The 25,377-nt window shown below is 33.6% G+C and overlaps 1 protein-coding gene across 1 annotated transcript; it reads left to right on the forward strand.

Annotated features, from left to right (window-relative positions):
- Nucleotides 1–741: 741 nt before the first annotated feature.
- On the forward strand, nucleotides 742–23,984 carry LOC115886261 (parkin coregulated gene protein homolog). The gene is made up of 4 exons (XM_030905353.1): nucleotides 742–955; nucleotides 1,010–1,146; nucleotides 16,696–17,017; nucleotides 23,781–23,984. Exons 1-4 carry the CDS (start codon nucleotides 841–843, stop codon nucleotides 23,939–23,941), a joined length of 735 nt encoding a protein of 244 aa, XP_030761213.1. The 5' UTR covers nucleotides 742–840; the 3' UTR covers nucleotides 23,942–23,984.
- Nucleotides 23,985–25,377: the final 1,393 nt, after the last annotated feature.

Consider the following 25,377-nt stretch of genomic DNA (forward strand, 5'->3'; position numbering starts at 1 on the left):
GGCGCATCCGAGGTAATCACAATAAAAAAATATTTAACACAACGTAGGTTCCTTTTTTTCTTTTAAATTTCTTGTTGTACAATTGGCCAAAGTATTACCTCTTCAACTTTGTTGACGAACATGGGTTGGTACACTACAATATTTCGCGAACAAGAGAAAAAATAGTCAGTGGCATACATGCTTTTTTTCGAAAAATATTCCAGTAATAATAACCCATATGCACGTCCCTGGTGAATATGTCGACACTTTTTTAGCTTTAAAATATGTCGTATTTATAGTAACTTTTACCCTCAAGATTTCATTCGCAACGCTAAAAGTTCTTGGAAGAAAATCATAATAAATCGAAAAAATATTAAGACTTTAATACCCTGTAGCTACGAAACAAAGCAGAATCAGATCTATGTTGATATGAAAAATAAATCTTATTTTTACGTGAAGAATCTCCCCACGAGAGATGGCACATGTTTTTTGAAACACCCTGTATAAATTTATAATAATTTATTATTGAGCCTGGAAATCTGGTACTGCAAAATCTAAAATAGTTAATTATGTATAGATATTCGTATTAGTTCTACATTTGGTACCGATTTATGAGTTTTTTTGTTTATGAAGTATTAATAAGACTTTTGATAACCTACTTTCAGTTTTTATCTTTATAAATTACTAATTTACTACCTGTTACTACATTTATTATAATTAGATTCATTGTTAAAAATAAAAGTGACTAAATTATTTCATCGATCAAACTTGTTTCTAATAGCAACCATCAAAGTTCTGATTAATCAAGTCTATGAATTCCAACAAACTTATCATGTAAAATATTGCTTGTTTTCAATCGTAATGGTAGTTAGTGGAAAAGAATTTAGAAGTAACTTGAGAAAACCCTTACCTCATGCAAAAAAAGATAGAGGATGTAGACTTGTTCCCGCATTTACCATACAAGCTTTTCAAAAAGGTAAAATTATTTTAATATTTGCTTTACATTGCTAAATCGTCAATTACTTTATAGGAACTTGTGTATTACCTCCACCAAAGTGCAATGCTTTTACCGAATCATTACCTAAATCTTCAAAATTTCGAGTAAATTATAATCGAGGAAATCTTCCTATTTCTATGGAAGCTAAAGGAGGAAAAGTCTCATGGAAAGTAAGTTTAAAAATACTAATTTTAATAAAGTTTTAAAGAAACTTTTACTACATTTAACATTTATTTGGAAAATAATATAAAAACAAATTTATTTTGATTTTGGACTAGCTACATTTTTTTCAGACATCTTTAAACAAAACCAGTAGTAAAATAAATAATAAATAGGTATCAAAAAATAAAATGGTCAGTAAAGACAAATAAAAAAATACACAAAATTTGAAATCAAATTAAAATGTTTCAATTAAAATGTCAAACAGAACAGTCATGGATGAAGACCTATGATGTCGGTACCCTCCACCAAGAATGAATACATGATAGTATTCTCGATAGTACTGTACGATCGAACAAAAAACGGCGTCAGCGATGGCTATGAAATGAAGATCGCTGTCATTTTATATGGAAATTTATATGGGAAATGTTATCGATCGTCATGTCTCAGCCACCTGGACGCCGTTTTTTTTTTTCGATCATACGGTATTATACTCTTTCTTTAATCTTTTTATTCAAAGCTATAGACTTTACACTATACAGGATTATTCACCTCATACGACACGAAGTATTGTAGCCAAACGATTAGATTTTTACAAATTGTAGAAAAAAGTTTTGGGTTCGTTGACGGACTATTAGAGCTACAATTAGCTACAACTACAATTGCGCTACAACAGAATTTTTTTACAAGATACAGAGTGTCCCAAATAAATAAAAAACATCAAAGTTGTATTTCTCTGGGCGTATTTAAGTTTTTAAAACCAAATATTGTACTGAAGTTTTTCCATTTTCTAAATTTTGTGTTGCAATAATAAAAAAATAATACTCCCTTATACAGAGTGTCAGTCTAAAAATTTATTTTAAATAATTATAAACTTTAAACGGCAATAACTTCTTTAATTTAAATGGACCATCCTGTATATTTTACGTTAACAATGCACAATTTAATTGTCTATCAAATTGTATTATACCATTTTTTACCTATCTCTTCAAGTTTTCGCAGGAAATGCATTTAATTATCATTTAACCTCATTTATCAATATACCCATGGAATATTGACATTTTAGTTTTTTATTTAAAAATAACGAATTTAGAAAATATACAGATGCTAAAAACGATAATATTGCTAGCCCATTTGTTTACAAAAAGAGAACTATTTAATTTTTAACTAAATTTAATCTTTAAATTATTTTTTTTAATTAAAAGAGTACACCATTAATTATTAAATATACCACCATTATTTCCGCCTTTTCCGCCCGAATATTAATTAATTATACTTAATTGTGTTAGTTAATAAATTATTCTAAATAAATGTGTATCTGAATCAGAAATCAATATACAGGTTGAGTTTCCTACGATGTTCTCTATGGGCATCTCGGAAACTACTGGAGATAGAGAGTCGGTTAAATGGGGAAAGAATTGCAGTTTTGTGGGGTCATAAATATGCGCTTTTCAGATTTTTGAAAACGTTCATGGCTTACTAGATATTTCGAAAAAATCAAATTTTGGCTATTTTAAAAATTGTCCCTAATTGCATTATCATCTATTTTAGACAAAAAGTGTTCAGACAAAAGTTGTAGATAATCACATTCCTAATGAGTTTTTGTTCTCCGATTTTTTCTAAAGCCTGTCATTTTTGACATATGACACAAACATATGTTTTTTTAAATAGAAACCATAGTTGGCTATGACTTCATAAAAAGCGCCATTTTTTAAGCTTTTCAGCGATGTAAGCTGTAATATGTTTCTTTCACAAAAATTAGTGAGTTATAGCCAATTCTTATCTTTCTTTACTAATTTTACTTAGTTAGCCATGGAAACAAGTTCAATCGTCGTTGCTCTCAGAAATGTGAAATTGTGTCACATCCAATCTTTCTAAATTAAAATAAACAAAAATTGTAAATACATTTTTTTTCAAATGAAGAAAAGCGTGTAGGATTATTAATTCAACTTTTCTTGGCCATACAGGATACGTTGGCCGGTGAAAGTTACTTACGTTTTTTAGAGAACGGTTTTCAATGGTGTTCAAATTTTGTTGTGATTTATAACTTATAAAAAGACAAAATATATTATTTAACGGCTCTTTAAAATTTACACTACACAAACTAAAACTTAAAAAAAAATAATATCACTACGTACACTTTAAGTTATTTTAGAAAATGTTCAAAAAATCCGCAATTATTTTGAGTACATAAATGCATCTTTTTAAAACTGAATTTCTAGCTGTCACAGAACAACCGGTCGACTTAATTAAACTTCTCCTGTTCCGCCTCTTCGAGTTCCTCTCTTAATTCATAAGTTCTTTTGTAAACCTTGTTGTTAACCATACCGCATAAAAAATCTAAAATGCATAGGTCATGTGACCGAGGAGACTCATGCAATTGGTCCACCTCGTTCTATCCCTGAGTTCATAATTATGATAAAAATAATTTTTAACATTTCTTTCATTGTGGGGCGGGGGTTGGTGTGTCATAATGCAAGTCATGTTGGAACCACTGTATTAATGCGCGAGTATCTAAATTTAACTATTCTAACATGTCTTGAAAACCGTTCTCTAAAAAACGTAACGTTCACCGGTCAACGAATATCCTAAAGTATCCTCGAACTCCAACGAGTATCCTCGAAACTGTATGGCCAAGAAAACTTGAACCAATAATCCTACACGCTTTTCTTCATTTAAAAAAACTCTTATTTACAATTTTTGTTTATGTTAATTTACAAAGATTGGATGTGACAATTTCACATTTCTGAGAGCAATGACGATTGAACTTGTTTCCATGACTAACTAAGTGAAATTAGTCAAGAAAGATAAGAACTGGCTATAACTCAGTAATTTTGTGAAAGAAACATGTTATAGCTTATATCGCTGAAAAGCTTAAAAAATGGCGCTTTTTATGAAGTCATTGCCAACTATGGTTTCCATTTAAAAAAACATATGTTTGTGTCATATGTCAAAAATGACAGGCTTTAGAAAAAAACGGAGATCACAATCTCATTAGCGATGTGATTATCTACAACTTTTATCTGAACACTTTTTGTCTAAAATAGATTATAATGGAATTAGGGACAATTTTTAAAATAGCCAAAATTTGTTTTTTTCGAAATATCTAGTAAGCCATGAACTTTTTCGAAAATCTGAAAAGCGCATATTTATGACCCCACAAAACTGCAATTGTTTGCTCATTTAACTGACTCTCTATCTCCAGTAGTTTCCGATATACCCATAGAGAACATCGTAGGAAACTCACACTGTATAAATAAGTTGAATGTGAACGACTCTGTTGTTATAAATACGCATTTGTCAAAAATAGCAAAAAATCTAGAAGGTGAGATGACAAGGTGTTACTTTTTACCACATTGGCTAATACACATAACAAAATTCAGTTTTCTAGTATTAAGAGTTATTAATCAACAAAAATAGTCAATTAATGTATTTCGAATAGTGGGAATATATTAATAGGTCCTATTTACAAATATTTAAATAATTCATATTTTTTAAAGAAATAAGCGAACTATATGGACAACATTAGTACCGTATGGTCAAAAAAAACGGCGTCAGCGATTGTTATGAAATGAAAATCGTCATTGATGTTCATTTCCAAGCCAACTGGATACCGTTTTTTTATCATACGGTATCTGTACTGTGTTAAATCTTTAAATAATAAATATCAATATTCCATGGGTATATTGATAAATTAGGTCTAAATGATAATAAAATGCATTTTCTGCGAAAACTTGAAGATATAGGTAAAAAATGGTATAATACGATTTGATAATCAATTAAATTGTGCATCTGATTCAACTAAAATATACAGGGTGTTCTATTTATATTAAAGAAATTATTGCTGTTTAAAGCTAGTAATTATTTAAAATAAATGTTTAGACACATAGTATAAGGTAATATTATTTTTATTATTGCAACACAAAATCTAAAAATAGGCAACTTCAGTACAATATTTGGTTTTAAAACCTTAAATATGCCTAGACAAATTTTTGCTGCATTTTCACAAAATCGTAAATATTTCAAAAACGGTACGATTAAAGTCCAGTAAACCTTAATCAAATTTACCTTTATTTTAATCGTAGAAACTAAAAATGTGGTAACATACAGGGTGTTCCATTTAAAAAATACAACTTTGATATTCTTTATTTAAACTACTCAAAACAATTATCGCATATTTTCTAAAAAAATATTAATTTGAAAAACAAGATATTTTGAATTTCCTGACTTACGGTTTTAAATAGTTTGGATATTGATGTGAAGAGAAATTCGAAACAATAAGCCTACCCGTTGACCTGTAATTTTTAGTCGACCGACTATTTAGTTGTAAAAGTGAAAACAATACATACTTATGGAGTCGATAGGCCGACTATTTGATTGCATGTGAGCGCGGCTCCATAAGGATATATTGGTTACAAATATGAAACTAAATAGTCGCACGATTAAAAATTGCCAATATGAGTGTAATCAGCGTATAGCCTAAGGCTACGCAATGCAATCAAATATTGGGTCTCGGCTTGAAAATGCATGCTTCATTTAGTAATATGTAATAATTACTTTTAATCAAATATGCGATAATTGTTTTGAGTAGTGTATTCGGGACACTATATACCTTTTGCAAATAATTTTAAATTGTAGCTCTAATAGTCTTACAACGAACCCAAAAGTTACAATTTGTATAAATCTAATCGTTTGTCTACAATGTCTAGTGTCGTATGAACTGAATAACACTATACGTGTTTTGTGTTGCATACACCCTGTGAATGTAAACGGTCATCATTTCTAAAGTAACTAGACGCCGTTTTCTGATCATACGGTATATAAGAATATTGAATAGTAATTTACTTTTTTGAAAATGAACGGTCCAGGGTAAAAATATGATAAGCCCCATTTAACTAATTTCACAGGAGAACCTAGGACAGTTGGTGGTTGTCAGGTTTATTCCCTGTACAGGGTGGCGCCTCTCATACGACGCCGAGGTTCCAAGGAGAACGGTAATCTATATTGAAATAAAATTTTGGGAGCATATGTAGATTAATTGAAAGCATTTTATAAAAATATATTGAGTTCTACAGGGTGTATTTATAAAAACCTACAAATTTTCTAAAAAAAATAAAAATTAACACATTTTTCAACATAACAGAATAATATCAACTAAACAAAACTAGAAAACGTCATTTTTGCAATCACAAGCAAATAAAAATTAATACGTGGCCAAGAGTCATAATTCAGGATTTCTCTGAATGACTAAAGAATACATGCAAGGACAAATAGCACCCGAGACCAAACTGTGACCATTCTTCCAAACAGTTTCTTAACATAGACGCTTGAAGCGATATTTATATTTTTAATAAATATTTTCACTACGCCTATGGTGTATCCGGTGGTATCATACTAATTAATTACGAAAAAAATGACAAAAACTAGTATCGACGTATAGCACATATCAAGTTATCAGGTACATATAATATCAGAAAAATAATTATCGAATTCAATAAAAAAAAAACGCTATGTAAGATGTAGTGGACTGTTTATTTCCCTATAAAACGTAACTCCTGGCTCTTTCTTATCATTGCGCCTTTTACACTTGAAAGCTGAACAAATTACCATTGTAATAAAGTTTATACAAAGTTCACTACAGACAACCAACTATTAAAAATCACTTAAAATTGTCGCTGATGACAAGCTGATGACTCATTCGTTATGTCCTATAAAAAGGTTATGTCCAAAAAAATGGCGTCTAAGGTCACAAATTCTGCTGCAGCCCGTATATGGGCGTTGAATGTAGAATGTTTAGGAGGGGAGTTAATCACCGCGACCTTATAGATCTATCGTGTGTTCCCCTTTCTTGAGTTATAACGAGTTATAACTCATCATTCAGTCTCAGGGCTTTAAGAAAAGTCAGTATCTGAGACGGCTCCACAGAGGCCAGCTCTCCATCCTCGACATCAGACGTACCAAGGTTCATGGCACGAATGGTCGTCGTCTCGGCTCACTCAGTGATAAGGTGTTCTGGTGTTTCCCCATTTTCCCCACGAAATCTGCATTCGCCGTTGTTTCTCAGTTTCAGCCTACTGAGGTGTTCGTTGAGGAGACAGTGTCCTCTTAGAAACCCCGTGACAATCCGAAGATTGTTTTTACTTAAATCAAGGAAAACCTTTGATTTTTCTCGGTCATAAGTTCTAAGGAAGTTTTTCGAGTGTCTTAGACCGTTGGAGGACACCCATTCCAAGTTACGGATGGAGTCTTCCAGATTCTTCAGTTCCGCTTTCAGTTGGTTCCCGTTTGGAAAACAGAACGGTTCTGGTCCAGTTAGTGGAGTGTTCGCTCCTTTTCTAGCTAGATCATTTGCTTTTTCATTGTCTTCTATCCCTTGGTGAGCAGGCACCCAGAGTAGGAGGACTTTATTTTCTTTGCCTAATTTGTTGAGCTTCTCTAGGCATTCTTTGACCAACTTCGAATTGATGGTTACTGAGTTGATCGCATTAAGTGCTGCTTGAATATCGGATAGGATGGCAATTTCCTGTTTTCGATAGTTCCTATCTAAGATAAATTGTACGCATCTTTCGATAGCGCAAATTTCTGCCTGAAGGATACTGGGGTAGGTGCCCATTGGTTCGGAGTATTCAGTTTTCGGCCCAAATACTCCTATCCCTGTCCCTGCTTTGGTTTTGGAAGCATCCGTATACCACATGATGGTATGGTCTTTTATATATGCTGAGTAAGCGTCTCTTTCTTCCAATCCTTTTATTACTCAATACTACAGAGGGTGTTTCTCAAAGTTGTAAATTCTTGGTATGTCATCCACTGGGAGTTGGAGAAGTGGAATTTTCTTTTTGAGGGTGTTCCAAGCCCCTGACCTGAAAGTTCTCCCAGTACTGTTTCCGTCAGTAACCATTCTAATCATTGTCGCATTGGCATAACTACCGACGACAATGTGCAGTGGTGTTAGGTCTAGAATGACCTCCATTGCTGCTGTTGGACATGTTCTCATGGCACCTGTGATGCAGATACATGCCAGTCTCTGTACTTTGCACAGGTTTTGCCTTACTGTACGTTGCTCTAGTTTTGTATACCAAGCAACTGCTCCATAAGTAATCATGGGTCTTACTATCATGGTATACATCCAGCGCAAAATGTTAGTGGCGCAGCCCCACCTATTTCCCGCCAGTCTTCTGCATATCATGAAAGCCTTTGTGGCTTTGCTGGTAATGGTTCTTAATATGCCTGTTCCAGAGAAGTTTACTATCCAGGGTTATTCCCAGATATTTCACTTCCTGTGATGGCAGTATTTCCTTTCCATCTAGATGGATTCTTTGCAAGTTTTTCAAACTTTGCTTTCTGGTGAATGGCACTACTGCGGTTTTATCTGAGTTAATACTCAGCCCGACAGTTCTGCACCATCTCTCAGCGATGCGGAGCCCTCTTTGGATAATATCTCACAGGGTGCCTTCATGTTTCCCCCGTGCAATGATGACTATGTCATCTGCGTACCCTATGCAGTGTATTCCCGCTAGAGTTAATTCTTCCAGTAGTCCATCCACTACCTATAGTCACTCCACCTTGTGGAGTTCCTTGCGTTGTTTTAACAACTACAGTTTTGGTACCTATCTCAGCCTCTGCTGTTCCTGTTGAGAGCATTTCCCAAAACCAGCGAATTATCGTATTGTTCACCCCTCTTGTTTCAAGAGATCGCTTGACCACCTTGTGAGGGTATATGGGCATTACATGTCCTTATCCTTTAGGGTGGCTGCAATGATCTCCTGTAATCGTGCTGTTAAAACATGACAGCTGGTTTTTATATATAAAAACCAATTGTTATGTTTTAACTATGGAGGGCTTTTAGCCTCCATAGTTTTAACTTAACAGCAGTATTACGGGAGGTCGTTGCAGCCACCCTAAGTCATTGATTTTTCTAGATATTTTAAAGCAGTCACAATCATTTCTTTCGTGTTGTCGACAATAGTTGGTCGAGTTTGGTAAACATCGTCTTTAACATACTCCAATAAAAAAAAGTCAAGACCAGATAAATTATGAACATTTAAGTATCCTATTAAATGGTGAACGGACACTACAGTTACCAACTAATAGAGTCATATCAATTCTCTCTGAGATTTTTTTTAATTTTAACTGACATAAAGTGATAACTGGTTAGCAAAATTGAACTAATTTTACAACTATGTTGAAGTAACGTCAGACGTAACATAGCCACCCTAGATTTTATCAAATAATAAAGATCTACTCACACTAAATCATAGAAATGAAAAAATCTAGGAAATATTTGTTTGAGGGGTAGGCAACTTTAATAGTATTTTGAAGAGACATGAATTCCTCATTGAATATCGAAATAATATACTGGGTGTTCCATTTAAAATAAAAGAGTAATTTGCTTTTAAAGGTGACCAATGTTCAGTATTAATTTTGTCTCACCCTGTTTCACTTTTTGAGCCAAGTTTTAATTTGATTTAAAGTACAATCGTTATTTTAACTACATATTGGGCTATACCGAGTAAATTCGAATTTAGGTAGATTTTATTGAAATTTAAAAATTGTTCTTCATTTTTAGAAAATGTTAAATAATGCCAAAAACCTTACATTTTAGTCAGATACTTCTCTATTGAAACTTGCCTTTATTTTTCTCCTAGAATCTGAAAATAAATTAATATATAGGGTGTTCCATTACAAAAAACCCAACTTTAATATGTAACTTTTTTTTAGGGACACCTGTAGAACTCTCTTTATATTTTTTTAAATTTAAATTTCATTTTAATACAAACTGTCGTTCTCCTTGGACCCTGTACGTATAGTCTGTCCAACGACGGGATCCCTGCCAGTCACAATTGTGTATGTCATTTTAATTCACAGTCAAATTGTATTTTCTGTCATTAAACAAATAATAATAATTATACCATAATATTGTAAAACCTTAAAGTTAAGAAATTGGCGCTTATCATGTTTTTCCCCTGGACCCGTCAAATGTTATCATTACAATAATAGTTATTTTTAAGCGAGAAGCGAGTGTCACAAAAAATGAAGTTTTACGGATCTATTAACGTCCCCAAAAGTGTATCTTTTTTGGCCGCTTTTTTACTTTACGGCTGCTTTTGCAAACAAAGTCATTATGAGGGCAGCCTACTAGACACATTTAATTTACTTATTTGAGTTATTTCCACGTCCGATATTAAGATTGTCAAATTAAGCTCCACGCACACTGGTGCGATCACGGCCGCAATCACGATCACGATCAGGGCAGCGATAACATGAGCGATCATTCTAGCACACACCAACGCGTTCACCGCTGTACCTATATGTAGTGGGCCATCCTGTAGGTATACATAGGTACAAATTAAAATTGTGAATTATATATACCGAAAAAAAACATTCTTAAATATTTACCTACAATATTTAAACTTAAACAATAAAAATGTATACATATGTACTATCCAATCCAATTGCAACTCCAATTTTGTCTCAAATTTTTTATTTTTAACTCTATTATTTTAACTTGGATCGAATAAATCATATAGAATTTTGTGTATTTTTACAGTCTTAATTAGCTGCTCTGTTAACTCCATTTCTAAATTGCAACAAGAAAAACACACAAAATAATGGAAAATTTCTATCAGTTGGGTCGCGATCACGCGATCAAACTCGACAAATTAAATCTGATCGCCACCGCAGAATAGACCGCCGCCAGGCCGCTTCTTCTCCAAAACTCGATCGCGCCAATGTGAAACAGCTCATATGTATTCTTCAGCAACTACTGGCCGCGGCCGCGTGGAAATCGTGATCGCGGCCGTGATCGCACCAGTGTGCGTGTAGCTTAAGCTGTACGCACACAGGCGCGATCACGGCCGCGATCACGATCACGATCAGGGTGTTTGTGTAGCCAGTGTGCGTACAGCTTTATAAAGGCGACCTACTAGACACATTTAATTTGCAAAGAAATTTAATTAAATGGAACTTCAGTCAGCAGCTTTCCAACAAGAACCATTGTTACTGAAAATCAAGAAAATGAAATGTTTGTTAACAATATCATGTCTAAAAGTGGTATTACTTTTTCAAAATGTAATAAATGTACATTTAACATAACAATTAATAGCAAATAATGTCCTAATTTATTAACTTCTTTATAACCCAACCAAAGACCCAACTTCTGTTTATAATACTGTTAGTAATTCTGTACTAATTTTTGTTACTTAATAATACACTTTTCATTTGGTTAATAAAAATTTGAATCTAATCTTTCAGTTTCGCCTTTATTTAGAAACAAAATTGTAAAAAAAATTGTTACCTACTTCAAAATATTCTTCAATAGTTATTTGTGTACCAAGGCCGTAAAGTTGATCTTTTTAGGCCGAATCTTCTGGCCTTTCTTGGCCTCGGCTACGCCTCGGCCGGAAATTTCAGGTGAGGACAGAAAAGATCATACGGCCGAGGTGCACACAAAATTGTATATATTTAACGAGTATATTCCGTGTAATGTGGTTTTTATTATTTGTTGGTTATTTATTTGGTTATTTATTTTAAATTTCATTTCACTGATAAAAACGAAAACCTTGTAAATAAATAGCCTAGCAACCGACGGACTACTACATGACGCAAGCCATGACTGGCCATGGAGTATTTAGCGAGTATCTGCACAGAATCCGCAAGGCTGACTCATGCTGGTATTACAAGGCGTCAGACTCGGCTAACCATACACTATTTGAGTGTCACGCGCACGAAGATATACGCGAGAATGCAGAAACAGTAGTTTTTTTCGGGTTCTTGTTATTACCGATTGTGAACCGTCCTAGAACTCTGCAACGCATGCGCAAATGAAATAATGTCTTCATATTTCCTTCTGCGCATACGCATCACAGTTCTAGGACGGTTCAGAATCGGTAATAACAGCTTTGTTCGGGTTCTTGTTATTACCGATTCTGAACCGTCCTAGAACTCTGCAGCGCATGCGCAAATGAAATAATGTCTTCATATTTCCTTCTGCGCATACGCATCACATTTCTTCAGCAACTTCTGGCCGCGGCCGCGTGGAAATCGTGATCGCGGTTCAGAATCGGTAATAAGAGAAACCCGAATTAAGCTAACAAGAACCCGAACAAAGCTAGTATGTGGTACGAAGATTACTAGAGTAAACGTCGGAAACCTTCTAACATCATCGAATGAAAATATCGAAGCGATTTGCGGCATGTTAAGGAACATTATGAAGAAAAAGGCAAAGGACGAAAAAGACAAGATCTGGGTACAGACAAGACCAACATAGAAGAATGATAAGTCTCTAACAATGACTAAAGAATCCAAGGACAAATAACACCCGAGAGCAAATTGTGACGTCACCAAACAGTGCCGTGGCACATATTTTTCTTAACCTAGCTGTTTGAAGCAATATTTATATTTTTTGATAATTGTTTTGACTACGCCTATGGTGTATCATCCTAATTAATTACGAAAAAAACGTATTAAAATGTTAACAAAAGGTACAAAACTAGTATCGACGTATAGCACATATCAAGTACATATAGATGTTAATTGAAATTGAAGAATAATTATCGAATTCAATAAGAAAACGCTAAAAAGTTGGAGTTGACTGTTTTTTACCTATGAAACGTAACTCCTGGCTCTTTCTTATTGCTGCTGCTTTTACACTTGAAACACACAAACTGTTAAAAATCGCTAAAATTGTCGCTGGTGACCAAATGATGACTCATTGTTTGCCACCAAAAAAAAAAGTTAACAATTTCTGCTGCAGCCCGTATAGGGGCGTTACATGTCCTTATATTCTTTAGTCATTGGTCTCTAATCTTGATGAAATACCTTCGGCGGTACCGAGATTGGCGAGCTTAGATAGTTCAGTCATTGGGGATCAAAAAAGGGGCCTGCTTGGAAAAAAGTCCGGAAGTTTTGCAACTTTGCCGGTTTATAGGTTTTGGGGTCCCTAACTAAAATCCATAAAATGCACATTTCCAGACCTGCCGCCGGCGCCGCCATCTTGCCAAGATGGCGCCCAAAATCGGTATTTTGTAAATATCTCGAAAACTATGCGTTTTTCGCAAAAATTTTAGGAGCGCAAAATTAAAGAGAATAAAATTTCCTATAAAAAAGATTCTATGAAAATTTTTGCGAATGTCAGCCCTATAGGCACAAAATCCCTGGAAATTTTACAATTTTGGGTAAAGTATGATATATGTATGTATGTATAGTCGATTTTCCGAAATCAAATGTCGATTAGGGTTTACTAAAACTAGTTTTAGTTTAGTTTCTTCAATTTTGTCATAAAACAGTGGCGTACCATTAATTCGTTTAATATAATAATAATTAATTTATTATTTACCAAGCATTCATGGCGAACTTACCACCAGGTTCAGCATTGGTCTGTTTGTACCAAAAATGCCGAAAAATGGGGTTGGAAGAAAACAAAAACAGGCATTACTCCAGTCACAACGTTGACAAATCCAGCTCCAAAATCCCTATTTGCATTTTTATCCTGTAAATGCAAAACCAACAACTGTGGTAAAACCTGCGGATACAGAAAAGCAGGATTAAAATGTTGAATGATTTGTGCCTACTGCAATGGGAAATCCTGTGACAACGTCGCACTGAAGTATCACTCGACGAATCCGATGAAGAGGAGTTGGACTTGCCTGTAGATATCCCTCTGGCGGCTGAAGTTGAAGAGTTGGACGAATTGAGAGACCACCCTGATGAGCCCAGCACAGCAGACACGATCGACTTTACATCAATGAACCAGGTCCGTCGAGCTTGTGCAGATAAGTTAAAGTTTTTAATTTACCTAGTGGAATAGGCCTCCGGGGACATCACGTTAAAATAAACGTGCCATGTACTTTACCTCTTGGGTGGTGTGGAAACAAGTGCACATTTTTAATAATGAAAATTAATTATTCATAAATTAATGAGCGAATTAATGATACGCCACTGTTTCATGACAAAATTGAAGAAACTAAAATAAAACTAGTTTTAGTGAACCCTTATTGACATTTGATTTCATAAAATCGACTATACGTAATATATCATATTTTACGCAAAATTGTAAAATTTCCAGGGATTTGGTGCCTAAACGGTTGACTTTAGCGTAAATTTTCATAGAACCTTTTTTATAGGAAATTTTATTCTTTTTAATTTTACTCTCCTCAAATTTTTGCGAAAAACGGATAGTTTTCGAGATATTTACAAAATACCGATTTTGGGCGCCATCTTGGCAAGATGGCGGCGCCGCACAGTGGAACGAGCTTATGGGAGCGGTTGGACATGAGGTTTTCTTCTCAGCACTTTTAATCCAAAAGACGAAAAAATGATTTTTATATACCGTAATAATGTATAAACAGAACAATTTTAAATTTTAATGAAAGAAAGTGGTTGGCTCATTACAAACCATCCACAGGGTGACCTAAAAATATAGTATGTTTTGGAAAAATCTTAGAATTTTTAAATGCTTATAAACTTTGCCAAACTGTTGTGGAATGTTTTAGTTTTAATCTTTTTAAAAAGAAATAGCGTTAGATTTTACCACTGAGATCTAGGACTACTGATACCATGTTATAAAAATATGGTAATTAAGGGCTTATATTTTCCTATTTAATATAATTTTGCTAATATGTTCGGTTTGAAAAAAGATATCAAGATGCGGTTTTCACTGACTTTTTAAGCTTTTATTACTCTTTACTATCAGCTAAAATTACATATATTATCGCATTTTTTTGAAAAAACGCGCAATGTTTGTTAATTGTAAGACAGCGCCCCGTAGCGTCTACGTTCAAAAGCTTAGTATTATTTTTTATATGGTATAATATAGAGTAAGAAACGCTCTTTTAAGTGAGCCCCCGCTAGTTGGATTCCGTCCATCCAGTCCGGAGTTATTAATATTTAAATAAAAGTAGATCTAACTTTCCCCCACCACTTTATTTTGGCATAGAGTGACATGGCTAACAGAAAATATTCAGAATTTACTGAAGATTATGAAGCTATTATTTATACTACCCTTTATCTAGGCAAAATTGTGTAAAAACTCCATTTTCTTATTTTTTATAGCAGTTGTGCCCTCTAGTGGCCATTCTACAAACTTGAAAATAATTTCCAGCAATTTCTCATGGCCTCTTTAGTTATGAATATTTTTTTCCGCCGGCCTCACGGCTAATACTTTCCGAGATATAGCCGAAAGCTATTCTTAGTCGGACACCCTGTACAATTTATTATAAGCAAAGAATATAACAGTAAATCAACGCACTAGAATATTTTTATTACAAATAAAAAAGTTCAACACTGCACTTTAACCCGCTTTCTTTTTCCATAAGTTTTCCATATATTTGTAGCACCCTGTATCTGTTTTTGATTTAAGCGTCATTTTGTATTTATCCAATTAATAATTAAATATTAATAAATTTATAAAAAAAATAAAGATAATTTGACTCTAAAAAATTTTAATTAATTTATTGGAATTGAAAACTTTTTGATTTTAGTATAGCATGTATTAGTAATATATAAAATGAAAATGTTTAGAGGGGGCAAGCTGGGGCAAGATGTTAAATTAGTTTCGTTATTAGAAAGGCTTAATCTAGCTTGTGACATATATAAAGTCTTGGCCAACTTTGGCCATTTTTTTATTTTTCTACATACACATTTTTTTGCTACTAAATATAGTATTTAGTAGCAAAAAAATGTTTGTGTCTCTTATATACAATTATTGTTCTCCCAAACTTTTGTGACTATATATATCTTTTATTTTAAAGTGAAAACAATCGTTTGCACTAATATGTATGGTTAAAAAAAAGTATTAATGTCTTTGCCACTTTTTATAAAACTAGGTTGTTTCACAAGAAATGAACACCATAATTATTAAGTCAGTGTAATATCTTCATATGAAACTTTTCAAACAGACATATAATTAACAATATTTTTTTGAGTTGGATAAAATATAACGGTCTGGACTTTAAGTAATTAAAATCTTCTACCAAAATTATTTAATTTAAAATTTTATTTTTAAGTCAATGTCCAACATTTTATATTGGGTCTTTCCACCGTGCGCCGGCGGCAAATCTGGAAATGTGCATTTTATGGATTTTAGTTAGGGACCCCAAAACCTATAAACCTGCAAAGTTGCAAAACTTCCGCACTTTTTTCCAAGCAAAAATCCCCAATGACTGAACTAAGAGTACAGATGGGTTTTTAGTGGGTAGACCCTCTCGCATGAGGGAGATCTTTTCTTTTGTTTTATGGGTAAATAATCCAAACATGGAAATTAAATGTGTCTAGTAGACAGTAGGCCGCCTTTATAATTTGACAATCTTAATATCGGACGTGGAAATAACTCAAATAAGTAAATTAAATGTGTCTAGTAGGCTGCCCTCATAATGACTTTCTTTGCAAAAGCGGCCGTAAAGTAAAAAAGCGGCCAAAAAAGATACACTTTAGGGACGTTAATAGATCCGTAAAACTTCATTTTTTGTGACACTCGCTTAAAAACTGCCTTGCTTTAACTGCCTAAACATACTTTATTTAATTATAATACAGTATGTATATTTCTGTATACAGTATACTTTTAGGCAGACATCAATAAATTGGATTTCCATTACTATTTGCCAATGTTTTTTGAAGGACTTTGTGAAACCGAAAGTCCTTACAAATTGTTCGCCCAACAAGGAATACATGATATGTTAGCTTACGGAGGGCAAAAAATATTTCCTTGTATTCCCCAATTGATTATACCAATCAAAGATGCCCTCAAGACGAAAAATAAAGAAGTAATGTGTACTACGCTAAAGGTACTTCAGCATTTAGTAAAATCTGGAGATATGATAGGCGAGGCGTTGGTACCCTATTATAGACAAATTCTACCTACATTAAATTTATTTAAAGAAAAAAACGGTAAGAAAATCAATTTGGGTAGTTTTTAATTGTTGACTGTTTATTATGTTTTTAAATTTATTTATTAGAGAATTTGCACATTTTTTGAAGTTAGAATATGAAATAGTAATAATAACTAATTAAAAAATTGAAAAAATATTTTGCCGATGCCTTTCAAATATTGCATAAAAATGCGTAGATGATACATACAGGGTGGCCCATCGAAAACGTTCCGCAAGGCATAACTGCCAGGGTATTTTTTTTTTCAAAAAATCCAAAAACACGTCAATTTTGTTTGTGAGGGGGACAACTTCTGCCCCAAAAATGAATGCAAAATCTTCAACCCTCTAAGCGGGGGTGTCATCCCCTAACTTTTTTCAAATGGGAAGGGGGGTCAAGTGACACTACAATGAAAAGAGCTTTCTATTCTCTATATTTCCCCGCTTCGTTTTTGAAAATCGGTCGAGTTATTGAGAAAATATGAAGGATTGAAATTTGAAAAGTTTATTTAAACATTTATCAGAGTAAATGATAAGGATAAATTCCTTCGACCAATTTGCTGTTTTTTCTTATTATTTCTAGATGTTTACGCATTTTTTCACTTGCCACAAGGTTGAACGATCAGGTGCGGTAGTTGATAGATAGCTGTTTTGTGACTTGTGCGTTGAAGTTCTTCTCAATATCGTTAAATTGACCCACAATAGAATTTCCAAAAATACCAGCCCACACGTTCAATTTCTAAGGGTTTTGTGTGTGCACCTCGTAAAAAACCCTGGGGTTGTCCTCAGCCCAGTACCGACAGTTGTGCCGATTAAGTACGCCGTTCAAAAATAAAGTACACTCATCCGAAAAACACACGTTAAATAAGAAATTATTATCATTCGCCACTCGTTCACTCATAGTTTTACAAAATTGCAAGCGACGATCAAAATCGTCCTCGTTGAGTTCTTGAACCAACTGAATTTTGTACGGGTAGAACTTCTGTTTTTTTTAATATCCTTTGGACACTTGTACGATTCACGCCGGTCTCATTGGCTAATTTTCTTGTACTCAGCGTACTATTCATGGCAACTTGGCCCAATACGAATACCTCCATAGCTTCATTTACTACAGGATTTTCCCTCTGCCTCTTTTTGTTCATAACGGAACCAGTTTCGTGAAATTTTGCTACTAACTCGCGAACAATTTTGCCAGAAAGGTGTTTGTCAGGATAGCGTTCAATGAATATGTGCACAACCCGATACATTCATTATTTTTAAAATAAAGTTCGATTATTTCCACTTTTTCTGCAAGTGAGTACACCATGATTGTTAAAAAGTTTAACGATATTGAGAAGAACTTCAACGCACAAGTCACAGAACAGCTATCTAGCAACTACCGCACCTGATCGTTCAACCTTGTGGCAAGTGAAAAAATGCGTAAACATCTAGAAATAATAAGAAAGAACAGCAAATTGGTCGAAGGAATTTATCCTTATCATTTACTCTGATAAATGTTTGAATACTTTTCAAATTTTAATCCTTCATATTTTCTCAATGACTCGACCGATTTTCAAGAACGAAGCGGGGAAATATAGAGAATAGAAAGATCTTTTCGTTGCGGTGCCACTTGACCCCCCTTCCCATTTGAAAAAAGTTGGGGGATGACACCCCCGCTTAGAGGGTTGAATATTTTGCAATCATTTTTGGGGCAAAAGTTGTCCCCCTCACAAACAAAATTGACGTGTTTTTGAATTTTCTGAAAAAAAAAAATTACTCTGGCCGTTATGCTTTGCGGAACGTTTTCGATGGGCGACCTTGTATGATCGAAAAAAAACGACGTCCAGTAGGCTGGGAAATAACAATCGATGACATTTCCCATTAAGTTTACATAGAAAATGACAGCGATCTTCATTTCATAGCCATCGCTGACGCCGTTTTTTTTTCTCGACCATACGGTATTTCAACTAATTTGAGACTACATGCAAATTGTTCATTGTCGACTGAAAGATGCTGAGAGGGGGAGGAGAGGGATATAATTAAATTTACGTTTCTATACCGGGTGCGTCTCAAAAGTGGCTCACCCCTATAACTTTTTTATTTTATCAGATAAAAAAACCAGATTTGATATGTTAGTATATGACATAAATTAGGATTGATTGACGTATTCAATTATTTTCGGCCACTTCCTGTTTCATCGGAAATGACTACAATAAAAAACAAAATTGAATTTTAAATTTCAATCTAGAGTTAAAAACACTAGTTTTTAATTAGGAGCCAATTTCCAAGGAGCCTTGGAAAAATAGATTTGATCGTCTAATGTTATTCATGTCTTATCCTGGCCGGTTAAAAGATGCCCAAATCGTAATTTTAATCATATCTCAATTTTTTCAAATGGAACGGAGATGGCTCATTAGCATATTTCGAAAAAGCATTTTTTACGAATAATTTGGTACTACACACTTGGTGTTTCGAGTCAAATTGTCGTTATGAATCGTATGTTGCAATTTCAAATAAACCCTATTCAAAAATGTCAAAAGTTGACATATGATATGTCATTTTATTAAGAGTGTCATTTTCTATCGAATAAAGCAACAAAACACCGAGGGTACCATTTAAAAATTAAAAGTTGTAGTCATTTCCGGTGAAACAGGAAGTGACAGAAAACAATTGAATACGTCAATCAATCCTAATTTATGTCATATATTAATATACCAAATCTCGAGTTTTTATCCGAAAAAATAAAAAAGTTATAGGGGCACGCCACTTTTGAGACGCACCCGGTATAAATCAGATACTACTAAAACACAATACTTGCTATAAGTTTTTTAACAGAGTTATTTCAGATATTGACACATAGAAATTGTTTATCGTCAAAAATACATACAGATTTTTAGCTTATTTCGACATTCGTTGATATTGATTTTTAACTATAAGGCTACTATTACACTATCAAATTTCTTTGTCAAAGATTTTATTCAAAAGAGTAAAAAATAAAAATAATTAATAAAATAAATTTATAAAATATTGTATATTAACAGTCAAATTTTTCATCAAATATATTTTATAAAAGATCTTTGACAAAGAAATTTGAGGTGTAATACTGGGCCTAGTTCTTGACAAGTAGCAAGAATTATTTATTTATTTGTCGAATTGACTCTATATTACTATACGTACAATGAGAATATCTATACCGGGTGCGTCTCAAAAGTGGCTCGCCCCTATAACCTTTTTATTTTTTCAGATAAAAAAAACTTTTGATAAAAAAAACAGATTTGGTATGTTAGTATATGACATAAATTAGGGTTAATTGACGTATTCAGTTGTTTTTGGTCACTTCCTGTTTAACCGAAGATGACTATAACTTTTGATTTTTAAATGGCACCCTCGGTATATTTTTACTTTATTCGATAGAAAACTACACTCTGAATAGAATGACATATCATATGTCAACATTTGACAATTTCTCTTAAAAAATAGTGTTTTAAATTTCAATCTAGAGTGCTACGGCTGTGTCAAAAATATTAATGGTTAATCAAGGAGCCTGGAAAAATAAATTTTATCGTCTAATGTTTCTCGTGTCTTGTCCTGACCGGTTAAAAGATGCCCAAATCGTATTTTAATTTTTTAAAATGGAACAAGGGTGGCCCATTAGCATATCTGGAAAAAGCATGTTTTTACGAATAATTTGGTACCAGGCACAGTTATGAACCGCATCTTACAATTTGAAATAAACTATTTACGAAAATTTCGAAAATTGACATATGATATGTCATTCTTTCAGAGTGTTATTTTCTAACGAATAATGTAAAAAAATACCGAGAGTGTTATTTAAAAATCAAAAGTTGTAGTCATTTTCGGTGAAACAGGAAGAGACCAAAAACAAATGAATACGGCAATCAATCCTAATTTATGTCATATACTAACATACCAATTCTCGTTTTTTTATCTAAAAAAATAAATAAGTTATAGGGGTGAGCCATTTTTGAACCACACCCGGTACACAACTAAACTATAAAATTTATCGTCCCGTAGCCGTAGGCAAGGTAATTCTCGAATGTCAGTTGGATTGGTTTGGGACTCTTAATTTATTTTGTTATTTAACTATCTGTTATTTTTTTTTTTCGTCTACCCGGCCTGGGTCAACCAGGCGGGCTAGACGATCCTCTGAGAGTAGGTCTTAGCGGAGCAGAAGCACGGAGATACCTTCGACTGCTGCACGAAGGACTTGCTCCAGAGGAAGCAAAAGCGAAAATACTCCTCCGAAAAGGGGAGAGTAAAGAAACCAAGAAACAACCTGACTCATCTCCATCAAAGGGCAAGAGAGGGAGCGAAAACCTCTCACCTCTTCTCCGACAGGGAGAGAAAAAAGCCAGGATGGAAAGCCGTCCAACACCGGGAGGCAAGCAGGGACGTATCACCAGCTTTGCGGCTATTGCTGGTCAAGTGAAAATGGCGGTGCTGCCAAAGGATTTCCCAGAGGTTGCTCAGACCACCGACCAACGAACGTCTCTGGAAGAGGCTATACCGGACGAAGTAGTGGGGATTGGATCGCAACACAACGATCTACAAAATGTGGGTCAGCTGCGTTTTGCGGGGATACATTTTCGGGCGGGCATGATCCTCATAGATTGTGTATCTCAAGAATCGGCGAATTGGTTGGTGGAAATCGCCGGAACTGGTTGCAGTGAAGGGAGAAAACATCCCTAAAGGGTCGGCCATCAGGGTCTTTCTGCCGAGAAGCAAAGGGAAAGACACCACCTACCTACTGAGCCTTATCCAGGGTCAGAACTTCAATATAAGGACATCGAGTTGGCGAGTCATCAACTCGAGGCAGGAGGATCATGGTCAGGTCCTCACAATAGGAATTGACCTCAAATCCAAGGAGACAATAGAGAAATCATAGAGGGACATATCCTCTATTATAGATACGGGACAACACCGGTATCAGGTCTAAGGAGAGATCAAGTTAAAGAGGTGGAGAAAATGGAGACAGATCCTCCAGCCTCCACCTAACGGGTTCCTCAGCCGGAGGCAAGCGACTGTGAAGGGCGGCACGGAGGGCCAAACTCAAACCCACAACTCCAACCGTGGAAGGGTGTGTACCCTCGGAGGAAAAACTGTTGTCAGAGGAGGATGGGAAATACCGTGCCCCCTCTACAACAGGGGTATGATGGGTTATAGACTCTGTGATGAGTCAAGGAAGGGGGGCATAATAGATCTTTAAGGTCGCTGTGATTACCCCCCCCCCCTCTTACTCATTCTACATTCTACATCTGTTATTTTACAATATTTATTTGCAACAGTTGTTAGTTGTCATTGATATGGGAAATATCATCGATCGTCATTTCCAAGCCAACTGGAAATCTTTTATTCGATAATACGGTATTTATTTACATTCATGGTGAGTTTATACTTTATACATCCGACCTTAACCCTAACTGAAACACTAACGTTAGTCCCAATCCCAAGAATTTGAATAAATATTAACGAACGATAGCGTTCGTGTTTCCAACGTATCGATCTTAACAATAGCCTTAGTCATAATAAAGTTCTAAGAAATATGGGATATTTTATGTTCTAAAAGTTATTGCTAACTCAAAACTGATTTGCACATGCTCAATACTAGGGGTTTTAAGAATTTTCCAAATATTCGACATATGATTCGACTGGATTTGAAGGGTTTATAAATGTTAAAAAATTATTTATTTTTTTGTCTAAAAATTATTAATGTAAAAGTAGTTTCACTAGTATTTGAAATTCTAAAAATATTTGTGAAGTTAGGTTAGTTCAAAACATAGGTTTCATATGTACGCAAGCGCTTACTAGAAGTAGACTAGGGGTACTATGGGACGTATGGACGCATGAACGGCATCTCCTTAAGATCTTAAGGTTAACTTCTTAGGGTTAATGTTAAGGATAAGGTTAGGGCTAATCCTCGAGGTATGAACCCACCATTAAACTGTTTATCAAAGTCTATATATTTTTTTATTTTGCATTAACACTTGGTTATTTTTATTAGTATTTTTATATATGTACTTTTATTGTTTTTGCTATGTTTGAAAACAGTTCAAAAAACAAATTTAGGTAGGTACTTACATATCAAATACCAGCAATAATGATTAATATTCAAGAAATTGTTACTTAGAAATCCACCAAAGAAAAATATTAGGTATTTTTGAACTACTGAAATAAATGAAGACTGTCTAAGCTATTACATCGTTAAAAATATTTTTAATTAATATTGATAATTGTTTAAAACACTACCTACTATTTTCTTTATTATTAATATAATAAACATACCTACGTATTCAAAAATTTATAAACAGTGCTTATGAATTTCAGATTTTATATTATTTTTTTATCATTTTTATGATTTTACGACAATTTGGACTATGCTCTTTCAGATGTTTAACATTTTGTTATTTTAAGCTGTTATATAAACAGCAGTAACAGTTTCAACTGTTATTTAACAAAAATAATGGTTTCTCCCACCACTTATGCCGACAATGACGAAAAGGCAGTGCTTAAATTCCTGCAGAGTCCTAAACGAATCAAACTGACTTTGGAAATACTAAGGATCACAAGAGATAAATAGTGCCCCTATGGAAGCATTTCTACCACCAGCTGATTATGTACCCAATCTGTTCTTGTCATATTTGAAAGAAACTCTCTATCAGATTGACCTATCTTGAACAATATTGTTGTAGTTCTTTTTTTTATATTTTTAAAGTAATTTTTTTTGGAAATAATTTGTATTAATTATTATTACATTATTAACATTAGATATTATTTATATATTTCAGTAAACTGCGGTGACGAAATCGACTATAGTCAAATGCGTGGTGACAATTTAGCAGATATAATAAACGATACTTTAGAAGTATTGGAAAAATATGGAGGCGAAGATGCGTTTATTAACATTAAATATTTGATTCCTACATATGAATCATGTATGCTCAATTAACAGAGGAATAAATTAATAAATGTTAACAATAATACATTTTTTCTTTGAAGCTGCTAGAACAATATAATTGTCCAATAGGAAACTGGTGAAATGATCAAAGTGTTTTATGATCAAGCGTACTTTTTATGATGAAAGATGTAGAATTCTTATTGTTATTTTAAAAATTATACATTACCATTTTTGTAACTTCAGACTTAAAGCCCGCTAGATCATAAAACGTTTTGAACGTACTGTAGAAAAAATTATACTGTATCATTAAAATTTGTTATTGACTTTCATGGTTAGAAAAGTGATAAAAAAATAAAATAATTGTTTTATCTGTTGCTGCATGAAGCGCACATGATCATAAAACTTATTTATTTCAAGCAATAATATAAATTTTAAATTTTATTCTCATATTCACACTACAGATTTATAAACATGTGATAATCATGATCTATTAAGTTATGTAATATAATCATATTTTAAAATTTTTAAATAATAAATAGTAGGTAATATGTTCTATATATCCTTCCACTTATATTGCAATTTAGGTTACTGCATTATTTTGATTACCAAAATTTACCAATTTCACAAAATTTTTAAACAATGAGTGTAATGAAATAATCAGAGGTTGGTAAATTTCAAATGAAATTATGTATTTATAAACTATTACAAAATGGCATTTTCTATTTTAAATACATTTGAAAAAGTATTTTCTATTTTGTATTTTAAATAGAACAAAAAAATCAATTTTCTATTTTAAATAGAAAACGATTATGAAGTAAATTGATTAATACAAGAGAGTATAGGGACGACTCTTCTTTGATATGATATCGTTTTACAATCAGAAACGGATTAACATCTTCTTGCTGGATGTTTTTCCGCCACATCCAAATATTTGAATCATACTAAATTCCTTTGCTTAATACATATTCAAGGATACTACTGAGAATTGAGGACGACATATATGCAATTCATCAGCTTGGTCCTTATCACAGGTAACATATAATATTGGTTAGAGTTGGAGGTCGGAACCTTCGGTTTTACAACAGTAAAATAAGCCACCAATTCCCAACAATACACCAAAACACTTTACTTTTGCACTAAAGTAGTTTTAATCATCTGCTGATGATGCTAAGGCCGTTAGGTTAGGTTGTAGGTTGGCCCAACATAGCTGAAGGCATAGAGTACAATATGTAAAAGTCCTATTGTAAAATTTTATTGACACGCATTTTTTTGTGTTCTGCAATTGTCCATGTATGTTCTATTTGTAATTTTAATGACTTGCATTTTTTTGAATTTGTATTGTATATTTTTTATTATTTGTATATTTTTTGTGCTTTTGTTTGTTGTGTAAATGCTTTATCGATGAAGCTATTTTGGCTTTTTGCACAATAAAGCGTTACATATTTGTTGTTGTAAAATACGCGTCAATCTGAAATACGCTTCGCCCG

The sequence above is a fragment of the Sitophilus oryzae genome, unplaced genomic scaffold, assembly GCF_002938485.1.
Source record: "Sitophilus oryzae breed Bouriz unplaced genomic scaffold, Soryzae_2.0 scaffold_476_pilon_pilon, whole genome shotgun sequence".
Classification (NCBI taxonomy): Eukaryota; Metazoa; Arthropoda; class Insecta; order Coleoptera; family Curculionidae; genus Sitophilus; species Sitophilus oryzae.